The sequence below is a fragment of the Canis aureus genome, chromosome 37 (assembly GCF_053574225.1).
Source record: "Canis aureus isolate CA01 chromosome 37, VMU_Caureus_v.1.0, whole genome shotgun sequence".
NCBI lineage: Eukaryota > Metazoa > Chordata > Mammalia > Carnivora > Canidae > Canis > Canis aureus.
In genome coordinates, this window is record NC_135647.1 from 17,064,989 (window position 1) to 17,081,457 (window position 16,469).

The 16,469-nt window shown below is 38.0% G+C and overlaps 1 protein-coding gene across 1 annotated transcript in view; it reads left to right on the top strand.

The window, feature by feature from the left end:
* The window catches only part of LOC144306479 (uncharacterized), a 329,755-nt gene that overhangs the window by 184,719 nt on the left and 128,567 nt on the right, over positions 1-16,469 (top strand). The window contains exon 14 of the mRNA XM_077885883.1: positions 3,442-3,578. Coding sequence (XP_077742009.1) covers positions 3,442-3,578 — 137 coding nt within the window. The remainder of the gene's footprint in view (positions 1-3,441; positions 3,579-16,469) is intronic.

Here is a 16,469-nt window from a genome sequence, read left to right on the forward strand (position 1 = left end):
TTCAATATATTTTGAGTTAATTTTTGAAAGGTGTAGGAAAGTGGTCCAGTTTCAGTCTTTTGCATGTAGCTGTTCAGTTTTCCCAACACCTTTTATTAAGAGATCATTCTTTCCTCATTGTATATTTTTTTTTCCTTTGTTGTAATTCAACTGATCACATATAGTGGGTTTATTTTGGGGCTTTCTTGTTCTATTGACTTATATATCTGTTGTTATGACAATGCCATACTCTTTTAATTAATATAGGTTTGTAGTGTAGTTTGAAATCAGACTTTGACTTGTTCTTTTTTCTCAAAACTGTTTTGGCTGTCTGGGGTCTTTTGTGGTTACATACAAATTTTTAAATTATTTGTTCTAGTTGTGTGAAAAATATCATTACAAGTTTAATAAGGGTTGCATTGAATCTATAATTTGCTTTGGACAGTATGGACATTTTAAAAATATTGGTTATTCCTTTTGTTTTTAAAGATTTTATTTATTTATTCATGAGAGACACACAGAGAGAGGCAGAGACACAGTCAGAGGGAGAAGCAGGCTCCCTGCAAGGAGCCTGATGCGGAATGTGATTCCCTTGATCACGAACTGAGCTGAAGGCAGATGCTTAACCACTGAGCCACCCAGGTGCCCAATATTGTTTCTTCCAATCCAGGAGCATGGAATATCTTTCCACTTATTTGTGTCATTTTCAATCTCTTTTATCAATGTCTTACAGTTTATATCATACAGACAATATGTAGAAATGTGTCTCTCTCTTGACATATTCAGCTATTCTATGTCTTTTGATTGAAGAAGTTTGTTCATTTGTATTTATTTATGTATATATGTATTTTTTTAAGATTTTATTTATTTATTCATGACACACACGCACAGAGAGAGAGGGGGGCGGGGAGAGAGAGCTAGAGATACAGCTAGAGGGAGAACCTGGCTCCATGCAGGGACCCCAATGTGGGACTTGATTCCAGCACTCCAGGATCATGCCCTGCCTGAGCTGAAGGCAGACACTTAACTGCTGAGCTACCCAGGTGTCCCTGTTCATTTATATTTAAAATAATTTTTGAAAGGTATGTATTTACTGCCATTTTGTTCATTATTTTCTGCCTATACTTGTAGTTCTCCTCTGTTCCTTTCTTCTTTCTTACTTCCCTTGTCATTTGGTAACTTTCTTTAGTTTAAGTTGAGATTCCTTTCTCACTTTCTTTTGTATACTTACAGTAAGTTTTCACTTTGTTGTTACCATGAGATTTACATTATCACCCTACATAAGTAAAAGTCTATTTTGTTGATAGCAACTTAAATTTGAGCACATTCCCAAACTCTACATTTTTACTGTCTCCTCCAACATTTCATGTTTTTTGTTGCCACTTTTGATATATTTTTATATTATATATTTCTTGATTATTGTAGTTTTAGTTAATTTTACTACTTCTGTCTTTTAATCTTCTTAGTAGTTTTATAAGTGATTAATCTTCTGCCCTTACTATATATTTACCTTTTCCAGTGATATTTTTACTTCCATATATTCTCTTGTTATTAATTAGTGCCATTTCTCCTCAGCTTAAAGAAGTTCCTTAAGTGATAAAGTACTTCAGCTTTGGCTTATCTGACAAACTCTATCTCTTCTTCAAATCTGAATGATAATCTTGCTAGGTAGAGTATTCTTGGTTGGAAGTATTTTTTTTCCCCCTTGAGCACTTTTAATAGTCATGTCCTCCCTTCTAGCTTACAGAGTTTTTGTTGAACAATATTCTGATAGCTTTATGGAGTTTCCCATGTAAATAGCAATTTGTTTTTCTCTTGCTGCTTTTAAGACTCTCTCTTTATCTTTAACTTTTGACATTTTAATTATTATGCATCTTGGTGTGGCTCTCTTTGGGTTTATTTTATTTGGAAACTTGGGGATTCCTGGATCTGGATATCTGTTTCCTTCCCTAGGTTAGGGAAATTTTCAGTCATTATTTCTTTATATAAGTTTTCTACCCCTTCCTTTCTTTCTTCCACTTCTGGGACCCTTATGTTGTAAACATTATTCTGCTTAATGTTGTCCCAGAGGTTCCTTAATTATACCCATTTTTATTTATTTATTTATTTTTATCCCTCAAATTTAAACTCCAGGTTAAACAAATAGGCCTTTTTTTTCAGAGGAAGACCTGGCTCATGTTTCAGTTTGCTATCTGTGCAAAGGCCTGGGGATGATGGCCTGGCAAAAATAAACAGTACTTTAAATTGATGGGTGTCATAACTGGATTTTGTTCTTAAGGTAATCAAACTAGTCAACTTAATATTAAAAGAAGTAGCCTTGAGGCCCCTGGGTGGCTCAGTTTGTTAAGCATCTGACTCTTGGTTTTGGCTTAGGTCATGATCTTGGGATTGTGGGATCAAAGCCCACATCAGGCTCTGTGCTCAGTGCAGGGTCTGCTTGTCTTTCTTTCTCTCCCTCTGCTTCTCCCCTGATCTCTTTCTCTTTCTCTCAAATTAATTAATTAAGTAATTAATTTGAAAAGAGTCTAAAGAAAAAAAGAAAAGTATTGATAAAACTATCTTATAATGCAAGTCATGCCTACTTTCCTCTTTCTGTAGACTAATGGTTTTCAAATGAATTTCTATTGGCAGCACTTTGCAATAAAATCTTACAAAAGAGGTATATCTCTATCTCTATCATCTCTATCTATCTCTATCTCTATCTCTATCTAATATATATCATCTATTTATATCTATATAGATGGAAGTTGAACTGGTTTGGTGAATAAGGGAGGAAGAGCCCAGATAGGTTAGCTTTTCCCTCTCCCCACTCCCCACCATTGTAGGGCTCCTAAGAATTGTTGGTTGAACAGAGTTCAGTTTCTCCAATGGGACAATCACTTTGCTGGATCCATCATAATGGATCATACATTCTCTAATATTCTACTCAATTAACTCCACAGACATTGTATGGTCCTGAGTTTAAATATGTTGTTGAGGAACTAAGAAACTTAGTGGCAAGGCTAAAATGAAGTAGGCTGCTGAAGCAGAGAGAAGGAGGGAGCAAGAGTCCTAGGGACCTTTGATTCCTTTGCTACCATATTCCTGAAATCCAGCTGCTTCTGTCTTCTCCGTGGGCTGATTTTTCAAACTTTTTTCCAAATTCCTTTTTGCTGAAAGCTAGTTTAAGTTGCATTTTCTTTACTTGCAACCAACAGTCCTGACTTAAAACAAATACCATGACCATGGTTATTTTTTTTAATTCCAACAACATTTATGAAATAATGCAAAATTGAACATGATCATCTCTCCCAAAGACATGATGATTTAGTGAGAGAATGGGGCATGTAAAGCAATGATTTCAATGCAAAACCCATGGCTAACTATGCTTCTACAAGTAATTCTGGAGAAAAATGTCACTGAAACCAGATAAACTTTCCATCTGATATCTGCTAAAAAACTTTATTTTTTTATTTCTTTAAGTTCACACATAAAGGCAGAAGTCTGATTGATCACTCAGTGATGGAAAGCTCAGCTGTGTGGAGAACTAAAGAAATTGAGGACTACTCAGAGGATGCATCTTACTTGGAAGAACTGGAGAAACACAGATTTTCAGTTTGGTAAGTAACTTGCCCTATTTTCAAATTTAAATTAATTGAATTAAACAAGTCTTTATTCATCCTATGCTTTTATTATTCATTTATTCAACAAATATTGATAGCATGTCTATTGTAGTCTATATGATATGCACCCTGACTTGGGAAAGTTCAAAAAGGAATTGGATGCTTAAAAACATCAATGTGATCTGCTAGTTTATATCATATATGTAATAAATATATATTATATATATCTTATATATATGTAATAAAATATATAATATATATATAAAAGCACAAAGTGCCATGCACACATTGAGAGGTTGATGGCCAAGTTTGCTCAAGAATGGAGAAAGACTCTCAGAAAAAGTTTGAGCCAAATCTTCAGGAGAGGAAGGCAGCATCTGGAGATGGCATTGGGAGGGTGGCTGGTGTGGAAATGTGCTGTAAACCTGAATTCTCTTAAGATTCAAGCAGGTAATAGCTATTGCTCTCTTTCCCTGATGTATATACAGGTATATTTGTCTCTGCAAGCATACATATAATAAATATTTTAAAAAATACATAAAAGAGTGAACAATGGAGCCTCTTAGAGGTAATTATTATAGGATTTTGCAATGGTGGGATTCATCAAGGGTAGCAGGGAATGAATATGTAAGTGACAGGATGACATGTGGAGTAACCTAAGAAAGAAGAGACCTAGTAGCTGTTCAAAGTCATGGGGCTCCTGGGTGGTTCAATCAGTTAAGCATCTGTCTTGGGCTTGGGTCATGATCCCAGGTCCTAGGATAAAGCCCTGCATCAGGCTCCTGCTCTGTGGGGAGTCTGCTTCTCCCTCTCCCCCTGCTTGTGCTCTTTCTCTCTCTCTCAAATAAATAAATAAACCAACCACACAAAGTCATCCATTCCAAACCACCACCTCTCTGTTTACTTCAAGATTTTTGCCCTGAATGGTTTTCCCAATGGGCAATTATCTACCTCACAACTTCATCCTAAAGAGCGTTCTTTTACTCCTCCATTCTGGAATCACCATCAGGAAAGCATAGTATCAACTCAAATCTCTCTTATCCAGTCACATTTTAAATAAGTTCTACTGGTTTTCAGTTAAATTTCAAAATTTAAATGCTTTTCACCAAGGCTTTCCTGGAAGGGTTGAAGTGTGGTCTCCAGGTTAACTAGTGAGTCATGCTCTGAATTAAGAGATGCAAGCCTGTGCCTCGGAAACATCATGTAGGAATGGGAGCCAAGGAGCCCAGAAGATGAAAAATATGTATACTTCTTCTAGAATGAAAAACAATATATAAGAAATACTCTAAGTCTAGACTAGGAATTGGCAAGTCCTAGGCAAAATTTGGGTCTCCATCTGTTTTTGTAAAAGAAAAAAACGTCTAACTGGAACTGAGACACACCAGTTTGGTTACATATTGTCTTTGACTATTTTTCTGTACAATAGGAGAACTGAGCAGTTGAGGCAAAAGCACTATGACCCATACAGTCTAGAATATTTACTATCTAGATTTTAGCCCAAAAGTTTCTCACCTTAGCTCAACACTGATGTAGATATTTTTCTCTTGCTCACTCATAACTCTCACATTATTTTTAAGATGTTTTTATGCTTGGGGCACCTGGGCAGCTTAGTCTGTTAAGCATCTAACTTCTGCTCAGCTCATGATCTCAGGGTCCTGGGATCAAGCCTCATGTTGAGCTCAGCAGGGAGTCCACTTGTTCCTCTCCCCCTCCCCCTGCTTGTGTGTGCTCACGCTCTCAAATGGGTAAATAATCTTTTTTTTTAGAAAAGGTATTTTACGCTTATTTCCTTTACCAGTTTTGAGTTCCTTATGTTTTTTGGATATTTATCGTTGCATGATGAATGTCTGAAGGCTTAGTGCCTTGAAATACCAACCATTTTATTTGTTCACAATTCTGAGGGTTGAGAATTCGGGCAGGGACACATCATAGAAAGCTAGTCTCTGCTCCACCATGTCTGAAGCTTAAGCTCAGGTGGCTCACATGGCTGTCGTCTGGCTTGAGTAGTTCAGTTGGGACCATACATGTGCGATCTTGGTTCCTGTTCTCACTTGAAGTTCTCACATTTCCACACGAGTCTTTGCGATGTTTGGGCTTCTTCTCACTGTGGTGCCTGGAGTCCAAGTTGCATCCTTCCAAGCAGAGAAGGTGGAAACTGCAGATATCTCAAGGCCAAGCCTTAAAAGTTAAATGGTGACTTCCACTGTGTTCTACTGGTGAAGCAAGTCACATGGTCAGGCAGAGGGGGAGTAGATTCTACTTCTTAATGGGAGAGCGGAAAGGCACCATCGCAAAACAGCATGTTGGGTTGGAAGGTATTGTACAGCCATCTTTAGAAACATAACCTACCATGTTTTGCTTTATTTATTTCTGTGTGCACAGCTTCTAGCATAGGGTCAACAAGCGTTTGTTGAACAAAACAAACAAATTAATGGAAATGGAAGAGTATAGGTGTTATGGATAAATCTGAAGATGGATTCCAGTTTTGCCACTGCTTATAAACTTAAACAATTTACTTAACTTCTCAGAAGATATTTTATCCTGTATGAGACTGGAATAATAATACCTGTACTTGGATGCTGTCATTCTTGTGGAGGTTGAAAGATAATGTATAAAAATCTAGCATGTAGATTTTTTTCATAAAGGCAACTAAAATTATTAATATTAATAATAATAAAATTTGAGGAAAATATCTTTTCCAAAGGTTAAAATTGAGGCCAAAGGTCACACGGCATGATTTCTCATTTCTCACATCTGTCTTCCTTTCTGGTCTTCAAACACACCAAGCTCTTTGTCACATCAGGGACTTTACAGTTGATGCTTCCTGTGTCTGGAATGTTTTCCCAGTTCATAATAGTATAGTTAATGGCATATACTGCAGGCCTCGGCATCAACTTTATCTCCCCGGAGAGGCCTTTCCTGACTACCCTACATAAGGAAGCACCGGCCCCTCTTCTGATTATTTATTTTCTCCTCACCTTGTTTTCTTCTTTAAACTACTTACCTTGGTTTAAATTAATTTTTTTATAGTTATATCATTTATTTACTAATTTCTGTTTCTTTCACTAAACAGAAGCTGCAGGCAGGAAGGAACCCCTCTTATCTGATCACTCCTGGGTTTCCAGGCCCTGGTTCTAGAATACTTGGTTCATAATAGGCAATCAGTAAATATTTACTGAATGAGTAAAAGGATGAATGAGTGATCTGTCATCATCTTCTTTTCTCTCTCTCTCCTAGCTCCCTTGGTTGTCATACCTATTTATTTACTTTCAATCTTTCCTTTTTTTGAAATTGCTACCATTAAAAAAAAAAAGTAATATGGGATAATTAACCACTATAAACATTTCTTTTTAAACTGAGTTTGAGGATATGGGGGCTGCTGAGACCTCTATAAACTTGTGTTTTAACTGGTCTGAGATACAATCTGAACAATTTCCTTGATGTTTTATTAGAGCTGGTAAATCATTTATTGGGGCAGCCTTTACCTAAATCCTCTCCAAATCCCCATAAAATGCATTTAACACAGAATACTGTATAACTCAGCTTCAAAGATATATATGACATTGTATGAGAAGTATTTGCTTCAGTGCAGCAAGTTTGAATGTGTGCATTTTCTTTCTCTATTTCTTACATGGCCTATCTCACCCCCTTCCATCTTTCTGCTGTGCCTCATTGTAACATGCTGATTTGGGTAAATTTGGTAGATTGTTAAGGCTTCAGTCAATCACACCTTCCAATTAAAAAAAAAAAATGTGTAGACCTTTAGTTAGTCAAAAGCAAGTTTACCTTGTTTGTAGCTGTCAATTTTTTTTAAAGCCTCCAAAAAAATAAATGAAATAAAAAGCCTCCAAAATGTAAAACTATTACATTTTCTCAACTGAAAAGATATCTAACTGACTTGTCTCTGAGTGTGTAAAGGAGCAAGCACGACTTGGGCACACCTCACCCCAGTGGGCTTGCTGCCATGAGTGTTAGGTAAGCACAAGCGAGCATCATCCAGGCTGTTCCTGATGGGTTTGCGTCTTTGGTATATTTGCTGGGCCAAGAGGCCTATACTGGCAGGAAGTCTACCTTTTTTTCTTTGAGATATATTTTGGTGTGATGGAATGACTGTCTTCTGCTTATATTTTGAGATAACATGATATATCCAAGTTATCCCTCGATACTTTTGTACTACAAGATCTATGTCTGGCATCACTCATTTGGGTGCACAGTGGTTGGTCTGTTATATGCTCCCCTAACACCCTGCATATTTCCTTTGTGCCACTTGGCACATGGCGAGTGGGTGTTCCGTAGTCCTTTTCTCCCATTAGACTGGAAGTTTAACAAATTTCGCAAGGGTAGAGATTAAGTCTCTCATGTTCTTTCTGGTATAGCCACAATGATTGATGAATTGCCAGCACTTAATATATATTTGTTGAGTTAGTACATGAAAAATAAGAATAAAATAAAAATATTGTCATTTCTGGAGTGCCTGAGTGGCTCCGTAGGTTAAGCATCTGACTCTTGATTTTAGCTCAGGTCATGATTTCAGAGTTGTGGGATCCAGCTGCATGCCTGGCTCCATGCTCAGGGAGGAATCTGCTTGAGATCCTCTCTCTCCCCTCCCTCTACCCATCCACTGGCTTGTGTGAGCATGCATGTGCTCTCTCTCTCTCTCAAATAAATAAAGAAACCTTTTTTTAAAAAAGAGAAATTATGTTAGAAATGACAAGTATAATTGAGACTGTGTTGGGATACATGTTGGGATACTGTGTTGGGATTATATGCATCCTTGAGAACATGCATTTCTGTTCGGGTTCTACTAAGAGCTTTATTTTTTTTTATTCATTTCTTATTTATTTGTTTGTTTGTTTGTTTGTTTATTTATTTATTTACTAGAGAGAGAGAGAGAGAGAGAACATGAACAGGAGAGGGGCATAGGGAGAGGGAAAGAAAGAATCTTAAGCAGGTTCCATGCCCAGTGCAGAGATCCAGGTGGGGTTCGATCTCAGGACTGGGAGATCATGACCTGAGCCAAAATCAAGAATCTCAAGAGCCGAGTGCTTAAATGACTGAGCTACCCAGGCACCCCCTGGAGCTTTTTAAAAATGTATTTTCCTATGAGGGCAAGGTTTCAGTGAGAAAGTTTATAATGTCCATTCAGTTAACTACATACATACCCACTCATTTGCCTGTGTAAACAGCTATAGAATCTCATTGCCTACCATGGACTGAATGAGACCCTGCTCCCTGATGCAGTTCCTTAATCTTGGCACACTGACTTCTCCGCAGAAGTAAGCCAGATTATGTGTTAAGTTCCTCTGCAAGTACTGCTAACGATGGCTTCAAGGCAGTGGCTGAAAGAAGTTAACATAGTTTTCAGAGGTACCTAACTCCCAGCTGGGGAGAAGGTTCAATAACAAGACAATCCAAAAATGTTTCCACTGCTGTTCAAATATGACTAGGTGGGTAAGTGACCCGAGAATCACATGCTTTTAGAGCAGGAAGGAGGTTTGGGGATTATTTAGTTCAGTCCTGCCTGTTTACACGAGTATAAAGCTGAGACCTATAGAAGTTAGTGAATTGCCTTAGGTCATATAACTAATAAGTAGTGGAAATGGGACTAGAACCCACTTCCTTTCTATCTTAATCCAGTCCCAATTACAAAAAAATAAATTCTCCTAGAACTCTGCTTCTTGTTTTATAGTTTCCTGTCTCGATCAATCGCAAGCTGCTATCATATCCATCAGTACTTCGAATAGAAGGTGCTAATTCTTGGGAAAATGCATATAATGGATTAATGGCAGTTTTCTTCTGCTGTGGGTGTTGGAAGCAGGCAGATGCCTCCCTGTGCGTAAAATGCACATGTTGCTGGCCACACAGAGTGTTCTCAGCCAGTCGTTTATATGGCTGACCTGAGTTTGTTGCTCAGGGAAGGTATGAGTTAACGATAAACATCACAACAGGAAAGTTATCCTTTAATAAACGTGATACACTTTCCTTTTTTATAGCACACATGTGATTTGACGTTGAAATAAAATGCAGATGCTACTTTGATTGGCATATTCCCTATTGTGCTTTTCCAAAACACCTTCACATATGGTCTGCCTCATTCCTGAGAAATGACTTGTTGTTTATGTCATACAAACAGAACAGATTGATTTTACAGTGAGTAAGGAGGATGATGAATTGTACGTTGGAGAGAAATCCTTGTCTTGGCAATCTAAACACTTGAAAATAAATGTTGCCTTTTGGAAAAGGCTTTTGTGATACACCCATGATCCCTGCATTTCATGCCCCCTTTCTAGGGGTTAAATAGATACACACATGCCATCTCAACAAATAGAAAGGGTAGTTACAGGAACCTTGAGATGTAATTTGTTCTTTTTTATTTAAACATACCTGTGAGATCTAAAAAGTCACAAAATGGCAGAATTGTCCCAAAGAACCAACTCCGGATATCTATTTTCAATCTTGTATCTGTACTATGACTAGAATAGAAACATTTCACATCTTGGTAGGAGAGTAGTATTATTGCTTTAGTTGTCAAGTCCATTTTAAGTATGAAATTTTGACCACATGAAGCTTTCTTAGGGGTCTCCAACTTTTATCCTATCAGATTTATCCTGCACAAGACAGTGAAAGTAGTGTCATGCTCACTCCTCTGACAATAGGCTAATCACAGCCATTTTTTTTTATTTTTACAGAATTTACAGTTTACAAATCCCTTAATTTTATTCCTGTACTTTTTACAATTAGGTGCTCAAAACAGCCCTGTGAGATAATATTATGCACCCCACTTTATGGATTGTATAAAGGGAATCCAGAGAGCTCAGAGGGTTTATTTACCAGTACTCAACTAGCTGGACTGTATGTATCCCTATTCTGTTCTCTTTCCACTATGGCCTGTCTTCTAGCATGTTTCTACATAGCACTTCCTGGCTAGACTGTTTCATATGAAGATGTCACTTTGGGCATTTTGCAGCTTTTACTCTTTTAAGTTATATTTTGCTGGCATGTCGCACTGAGTTGGATGAATGTGGTGGGAAGATAAAATGCCACGGAGAATGGGTTGCTAACTAAGTTCTAGAATGACCCATCAGAGCCAAATCCCCGTGGAGGTACATTTCCGATAGTAATTTATCAATAACCCACATACAATTAGGTGTTATTGGTTGATGTCTTTATCTTATGAGATGTGACTCATAAGACCCATCTATTTCTACTGAGAAGGAATAAATCTTTTTTTTTAATATATTTATTTTTTATTGGTGTTCAATTTGCCAACATATAGAATAACACCCAGTGCTCATCCCATCAAGTGCCCCCCTCAGTGCCCATGCCCATGTCCCTTTCTACCACCCCTAGTTCATTTCCCAGAGTTAGGAGTCTCTCATGTTCTGTCTCCCTTTCTGATATTTCCCATTTTTTCTCGAGAAGGAATAAATCTTAATGGCTAAGAATATAGGTTCTGCAGCCATAATACCCAAGCTCAAGACAAATTAGTTTTACAAATTACTAGTTGAGTAAACCTAGACAAGTTTCTCAAACTTGGTATTTCAGTTTCTATGAAAATAGTTATAGGTTTTCCCTGCTATCCCAAAGTAGATGTTCCTATGAAAACTTTTGTAAGCCCAATGGAACAAAGTGAAAACGCAAATGCCATTAATTTAGATGGACACATTTTTAAACATGCCCAAATCCCCAAAAATACCTCTCTTAGGCTTTTCTGATACCTTAAGACACATCTTGCTAATGGATACACAAAATAAGTCGAGATAAAGCACAGATACTCAGAGCCAAGCTTCAGAGATGTGGTGGCTTGATGCTGAGATGCTGAGTGTAGTTCCTGGGGAAGGTGCTTAGTGACCCCACTCTTGCTGCTTTGGGGTGGCCCTGCTTCTGTAAGGGCTCGCTGCCAAAGAAGTGCTGAATGCTACTCTCAATTTTGCCTTTTTTTTCGTGAAAGTAAAAATGCTCTTTGGATTTCTTTTAGTTTGCGAAAACAGGCCCTAACGTAGGTCTTTAGTAAAGGCAAAGGAGCATAACTTGAACTTTCATAAAGCAGGGGATACCTGTATCTGTAAGATAGAGCTAGTAGCATTTGCTTTATTTTAGCCAGGTCAGATATGTATGTAAGACAAACAAACGACCAAAACAAAGTGGACCAGTGTAAATGGTCAGAGAACATAGTAAATGCTCAATGAATTGTTAGCTGCTGTTACTGAGGTTCCCTTCTCTCTACTACCCTTCACAAATATCTGCTTTCCAGCTTGTATTTAAACTATTAATAATGACCTGTTTGTTTTTGGGAAACGAAGTATTTGCTAGTAACTAAAAAACCTGCAATGGGAAAATAAGATGTTCACAGTAGAAAAGAGATATCAGAGGAGTAAACATGATGTGTTAGTTTTCTATTGCTGCATCCCAAATTATACAAATTTAGCAGCTTAAAATAGCACTCTATTTTTTTTTTTTCATCCCACAGTTTCTGTGGATCAGGAATCTGGACCCAGCTTAGCTGGTTCTTCTCCCAGGATCTTACAAAGCCACACTCAGGGTGTCAGCTGGGCTGCATTTTCATCTGGATGCTTAACAGGGGAAGAATTCCTTTCATGTTTATTCAGGTTGTTTGGAAGAATTTATTTCCTTGTGGTAATATGAGGAGAGCCTTGGCTTTTTTTTCTTTCTTTCTTTTTTTTTTTTTAGATTTATTTATTCATGAGAAGCAGAGAGAGAGAGAGAGAGAGAGAGAGGCAGAGACATAAGCAGAGGGAGAAGCAGGCTCCATGCAGGGAGCCCAATACGGGACTTGAACCTGGATCCCGGGATCACCACCTGAGCTGAAGGCAGACGCTCAACCACTGAGCCACCCAGGCACCCCCTAGAGCCTTGGCTTTTTATGGCCTATTGTCCAGAGGTTGCCCACAGTTCCTAGAGGATGCCTGTATTTCCATGCGTTGGAGGCTTCTTCACCATGGCCCACAAGGGGGGTCTTTCATCTCAGGGAAAACTCTTAAGGCTTTTTTTACCTGATTAAATCAGGACCTCTTAGGATAAATAGGGTTTGATTAACTCAAAGTCAACTATTCGAGATCTAATTAGTTCTGCGAAATCCCTTCACCTTTGTCATTTTCTGGCTAGAAGCAAGTCCCTGGTGTCTTCTGCACTCTAGGAGGGGATTGTACAGAGTACAAACATCCAGAGGCTGGAATCATGGAGGCCTGCTCATGACGTTCTCATCTGTCTACGCATGTAGGAAAATGATGGGACAGGCTGTGGCTCTTTGTAGTACTGGGCAACTGTCTCTCAATGAGCAATAAAATGAAGTGCCACATATGGAAGATCCCAATCTAGTTTGACTTTTGGTTTATAGTTGGGTGCGTTTCTTTCCTAAAAGTGGGCTTGAGGCTGAGAAGACCCATGTTCACATCCACGGGTGGGTCTCAGCAGCCCACTATGCTGAATATGCTCACCTCTTCCTTTTGGAAGACTTTTCAGTTCTACTATACTTTCTTTATGCCATCCTTTTGCCCTTTGGCCCTTCTTCTGCCTATACCCACTGTTGCTTCTACAGATTGGTCTTAGTTATATTTTTATGAAGTGTTTTCTTTTGATTTTAAGTTTCATATCAATTTTTTATAGTGCTGTTGGTGCTCAATGAACTCGTTTTAAAGGCTAAAAGCTACTCACTAACAGGATTTCTCCCTGTTCATTTAAAAATAAACATATATATAAAAGAAGCTATAAAAGCTTCAATAAATGGTCTTATTACCTGGATTCCATAGTTCACTAGATTCCTAGACTGATGAGAAATACCAATAAGATACTGATAAGAAATATCACCTTTTCTTCATCTATATTTAAAGAAGTAAAATAGCAAAGCAAAATTTACTTACCATTGACATCTACTAGGGTACTTTAAGGCTTTGACCTTTCTGACTTCCCTTCATACAAAAGCAGAGTTATGTGTTGTGGTGGGCACTGTTGGTTGCACCCAGCAACCAGACCTCTTTCCTGTCTTTCTAACTGGTGATGCTGCCTCCGAAGACTGAAAACGTAGACACTTACCCAATCTATCATGCACTGTGGATGGTGATGGACCCACTTCTGGCCACTGAGATATAAGAAGATTGCAGCTTGGGCTTCCATCCATTGAAGAGGGAAGCAAGTAAGAAAGGAAACCCCTTTTTGCCACTCTCTCATTTCTTCCCACTGAGGCCATCGCTGTATGGATGTGATGCTGGAAGCTTCTGGAGACATTTTGCAGCATGAAAAAGAAAATGGGAGAGAAACCAACCGAGCACTCTGTTATTTTGAGCCATTGCTTATGACCTTCTTTTACCTGTCACAAGGTTTTTAGATGAGGTAATTAAATGCACTTATTGCTAAATACTCTTAGATGAACATTCTGTTGTTCATAGCTAAAAGCAATCTTACAGAGACAATCAACCTGCCTGAATGTGGTTCTGATACATTGAGGAGCAGGTGTTCTTTCTTTCATTTACTACTTATCAGGTTTACATGGTGCCCTAAATTGTGGACACATAGTATTAGAATCTTTTCCTATTACCTGGGATCCACCAAAGCATAGTGTGTAACTAGTTGCTTTTTAGTTTAGTACAATTTGGAAAATGGGCACAGTATGGTGCAGGAGATTCTTCTCCATGGATACCACACTGATTCAGTTGGGAAGGTGGAGAATGAGGTGAGTCGAATTAATTTACCCAACTGTCTGGAAACCTAACTTGACATCAGTGATAAGATTTAAATATCCAAGATCTTCCAGTTATGAGTCAGTCCAAATTCAAGCTGCTTGATTTAAATGATGGGAGGACAAAGCTGGGCGTGAAGCAACATAGGGATTTATTTGATGCAAAAGCTCAAATGACCAGTAAAATAGATAATGTTCTGTTGTAATCGTTTGCAAGCAGCATCAAGAAAACAATTGAGTGGGTGTATTTTGAGCTTCAGGCATTGTAAATTCTCTCACTCGCATATACTTTATGCCTTCTTTAATAAACTGGAGAATCTTGGGCCAGCTTCATCGGTGACGGTAGGTGGTCATTCATTTCACAATCCACTAATTTTCATGATTATTCAGTATTTTATGTTACTGAAACTGGTTTGGATTTTGTCTCACTCAAATTGTAATATGGCAATAGCTTATAAGATTTCAGAACCATTCATTTAATTGGTGTTCTTAGTATATGAGAGTTTACTCTTACCTCTCCAAAAATGAACAAAGACTCAAAGGTCCTAAATGTGAAGATGGCATATACGATTTTTTTGAATATCTATCAGTAGTCTGTTGGCTTAATGTGTCTTGTTCAAAAGATGAAGAGTCTAGAGAAAATTCCTAGAAGGGAAAAAATTGACACCCATTATAGTCTAATATTACCTTAAATATATAAACATATCTACCCGAAACTTATTTCTAACTTAATAACTGAATTCTAACATAACATGGAACAAATGATGATAATAATCAGGATATGAAATATTTTAAGATTTTTTTTTGTTTTTTTCTCCTTGTGTGATGTCTTACAGGGATTTTACAGGAGTATATTACAAGGACTCTTAATATTATGTTCCATCATTTTGCCTTGTCTTTCTGCTGTAGACCTCCCTGCCTAAAATTTGACACTTGTTTACAGCTTTCTGCTGAATTGTCATAAAGTATATGCTAATACTTTCATGGATGGGCCACTTACTATATATATTTTTTATTTTTTTAAAAGATTTTATTTATTTATTCATGAGAGACACACACAGAGAGAGAAAGAGAGGCAGAGGAAAAAGCAGACTCCATGCAGGGAGCCCGATGTGGGACTCGATCCTGGGACTCCGGGATCAGGCCCTGTGCCAAAGGCTCAACTGCTGAGCCACCCAGGCATCCCTATATATATTTTTTAAAGATTTTATTTATTTATTCATGAGAGACACAGAGAAAGAGAAGCAGAGACACAGGCAGAGGGAGAAGCAGGGCCCATCCAAGGAGCCCAATATGGGACTCGATCCCAGGACTTCAGGATCATGACCTGAGGTGAAGGTAGACACTCAATCGCTGAGCCACCCAGGCATCCCAACTTACTATATTTTAAGGGCAATCTATTAATTGCGGACAATTTGGCAATTAAAAACTATTTCCTTAATATTGACTTAAGTTCCATGTCCCAGTTTTTTTTATTTTTATTTTTTTAAACTTTTTTATTTATTTATTCATGAGAGAGAGAGAGAGGCAGAGACACAGGCAGAGGGAGAAGCAGGCTCCATGCAGAGAACCTGACATGGGACTTGATCCTAGGTCTTCAGGATCACACCCCGAGCTGCAGGTGGCACTAAACCGCTGGGGCTGCCCTCCATGTCCCAATTTTTTAAAATTTTCTGTACCTGTTTGATTCATTAAAACCCCTAGTTAAAAGCCAATCTACTTATTTCTCCGTTTATCTTTTATCTATCTGTCATCTACCTATCTATCATCATCTTTGTAACTCTCTATCTCAGAATTTAAAGATTTGTTAGACATTAGACATCATTTAGATCAATTATTTATCAGATTATCACATCTTGGGTTCAATATCATTCCCCATGTTCTTAGCTAATCACCCCTGATAGTGATGAGAAACTTACCACGAAGTGAAAAGAGCTTTACATAAGGGCTTTGGATGAACTCAAGGATGGGTATAGATGTAGTTTACGTGTCTTTAGGAGCCCAAAGAACAAGCAGAGTATACTCTTTTCATTCATGGACTAAAAAATATTGTGGATTTGGGAGACATTACTCTGCTCTCTCATACTTAGTTCTCATCTTCCAGGTACACAGAGGACTACATTCTCTAGTTTCCCTGTAGTTGAGCAAGTTCCTTTGAATTATTCTGGCTAATTAGTTAGGAGCAGAAATGG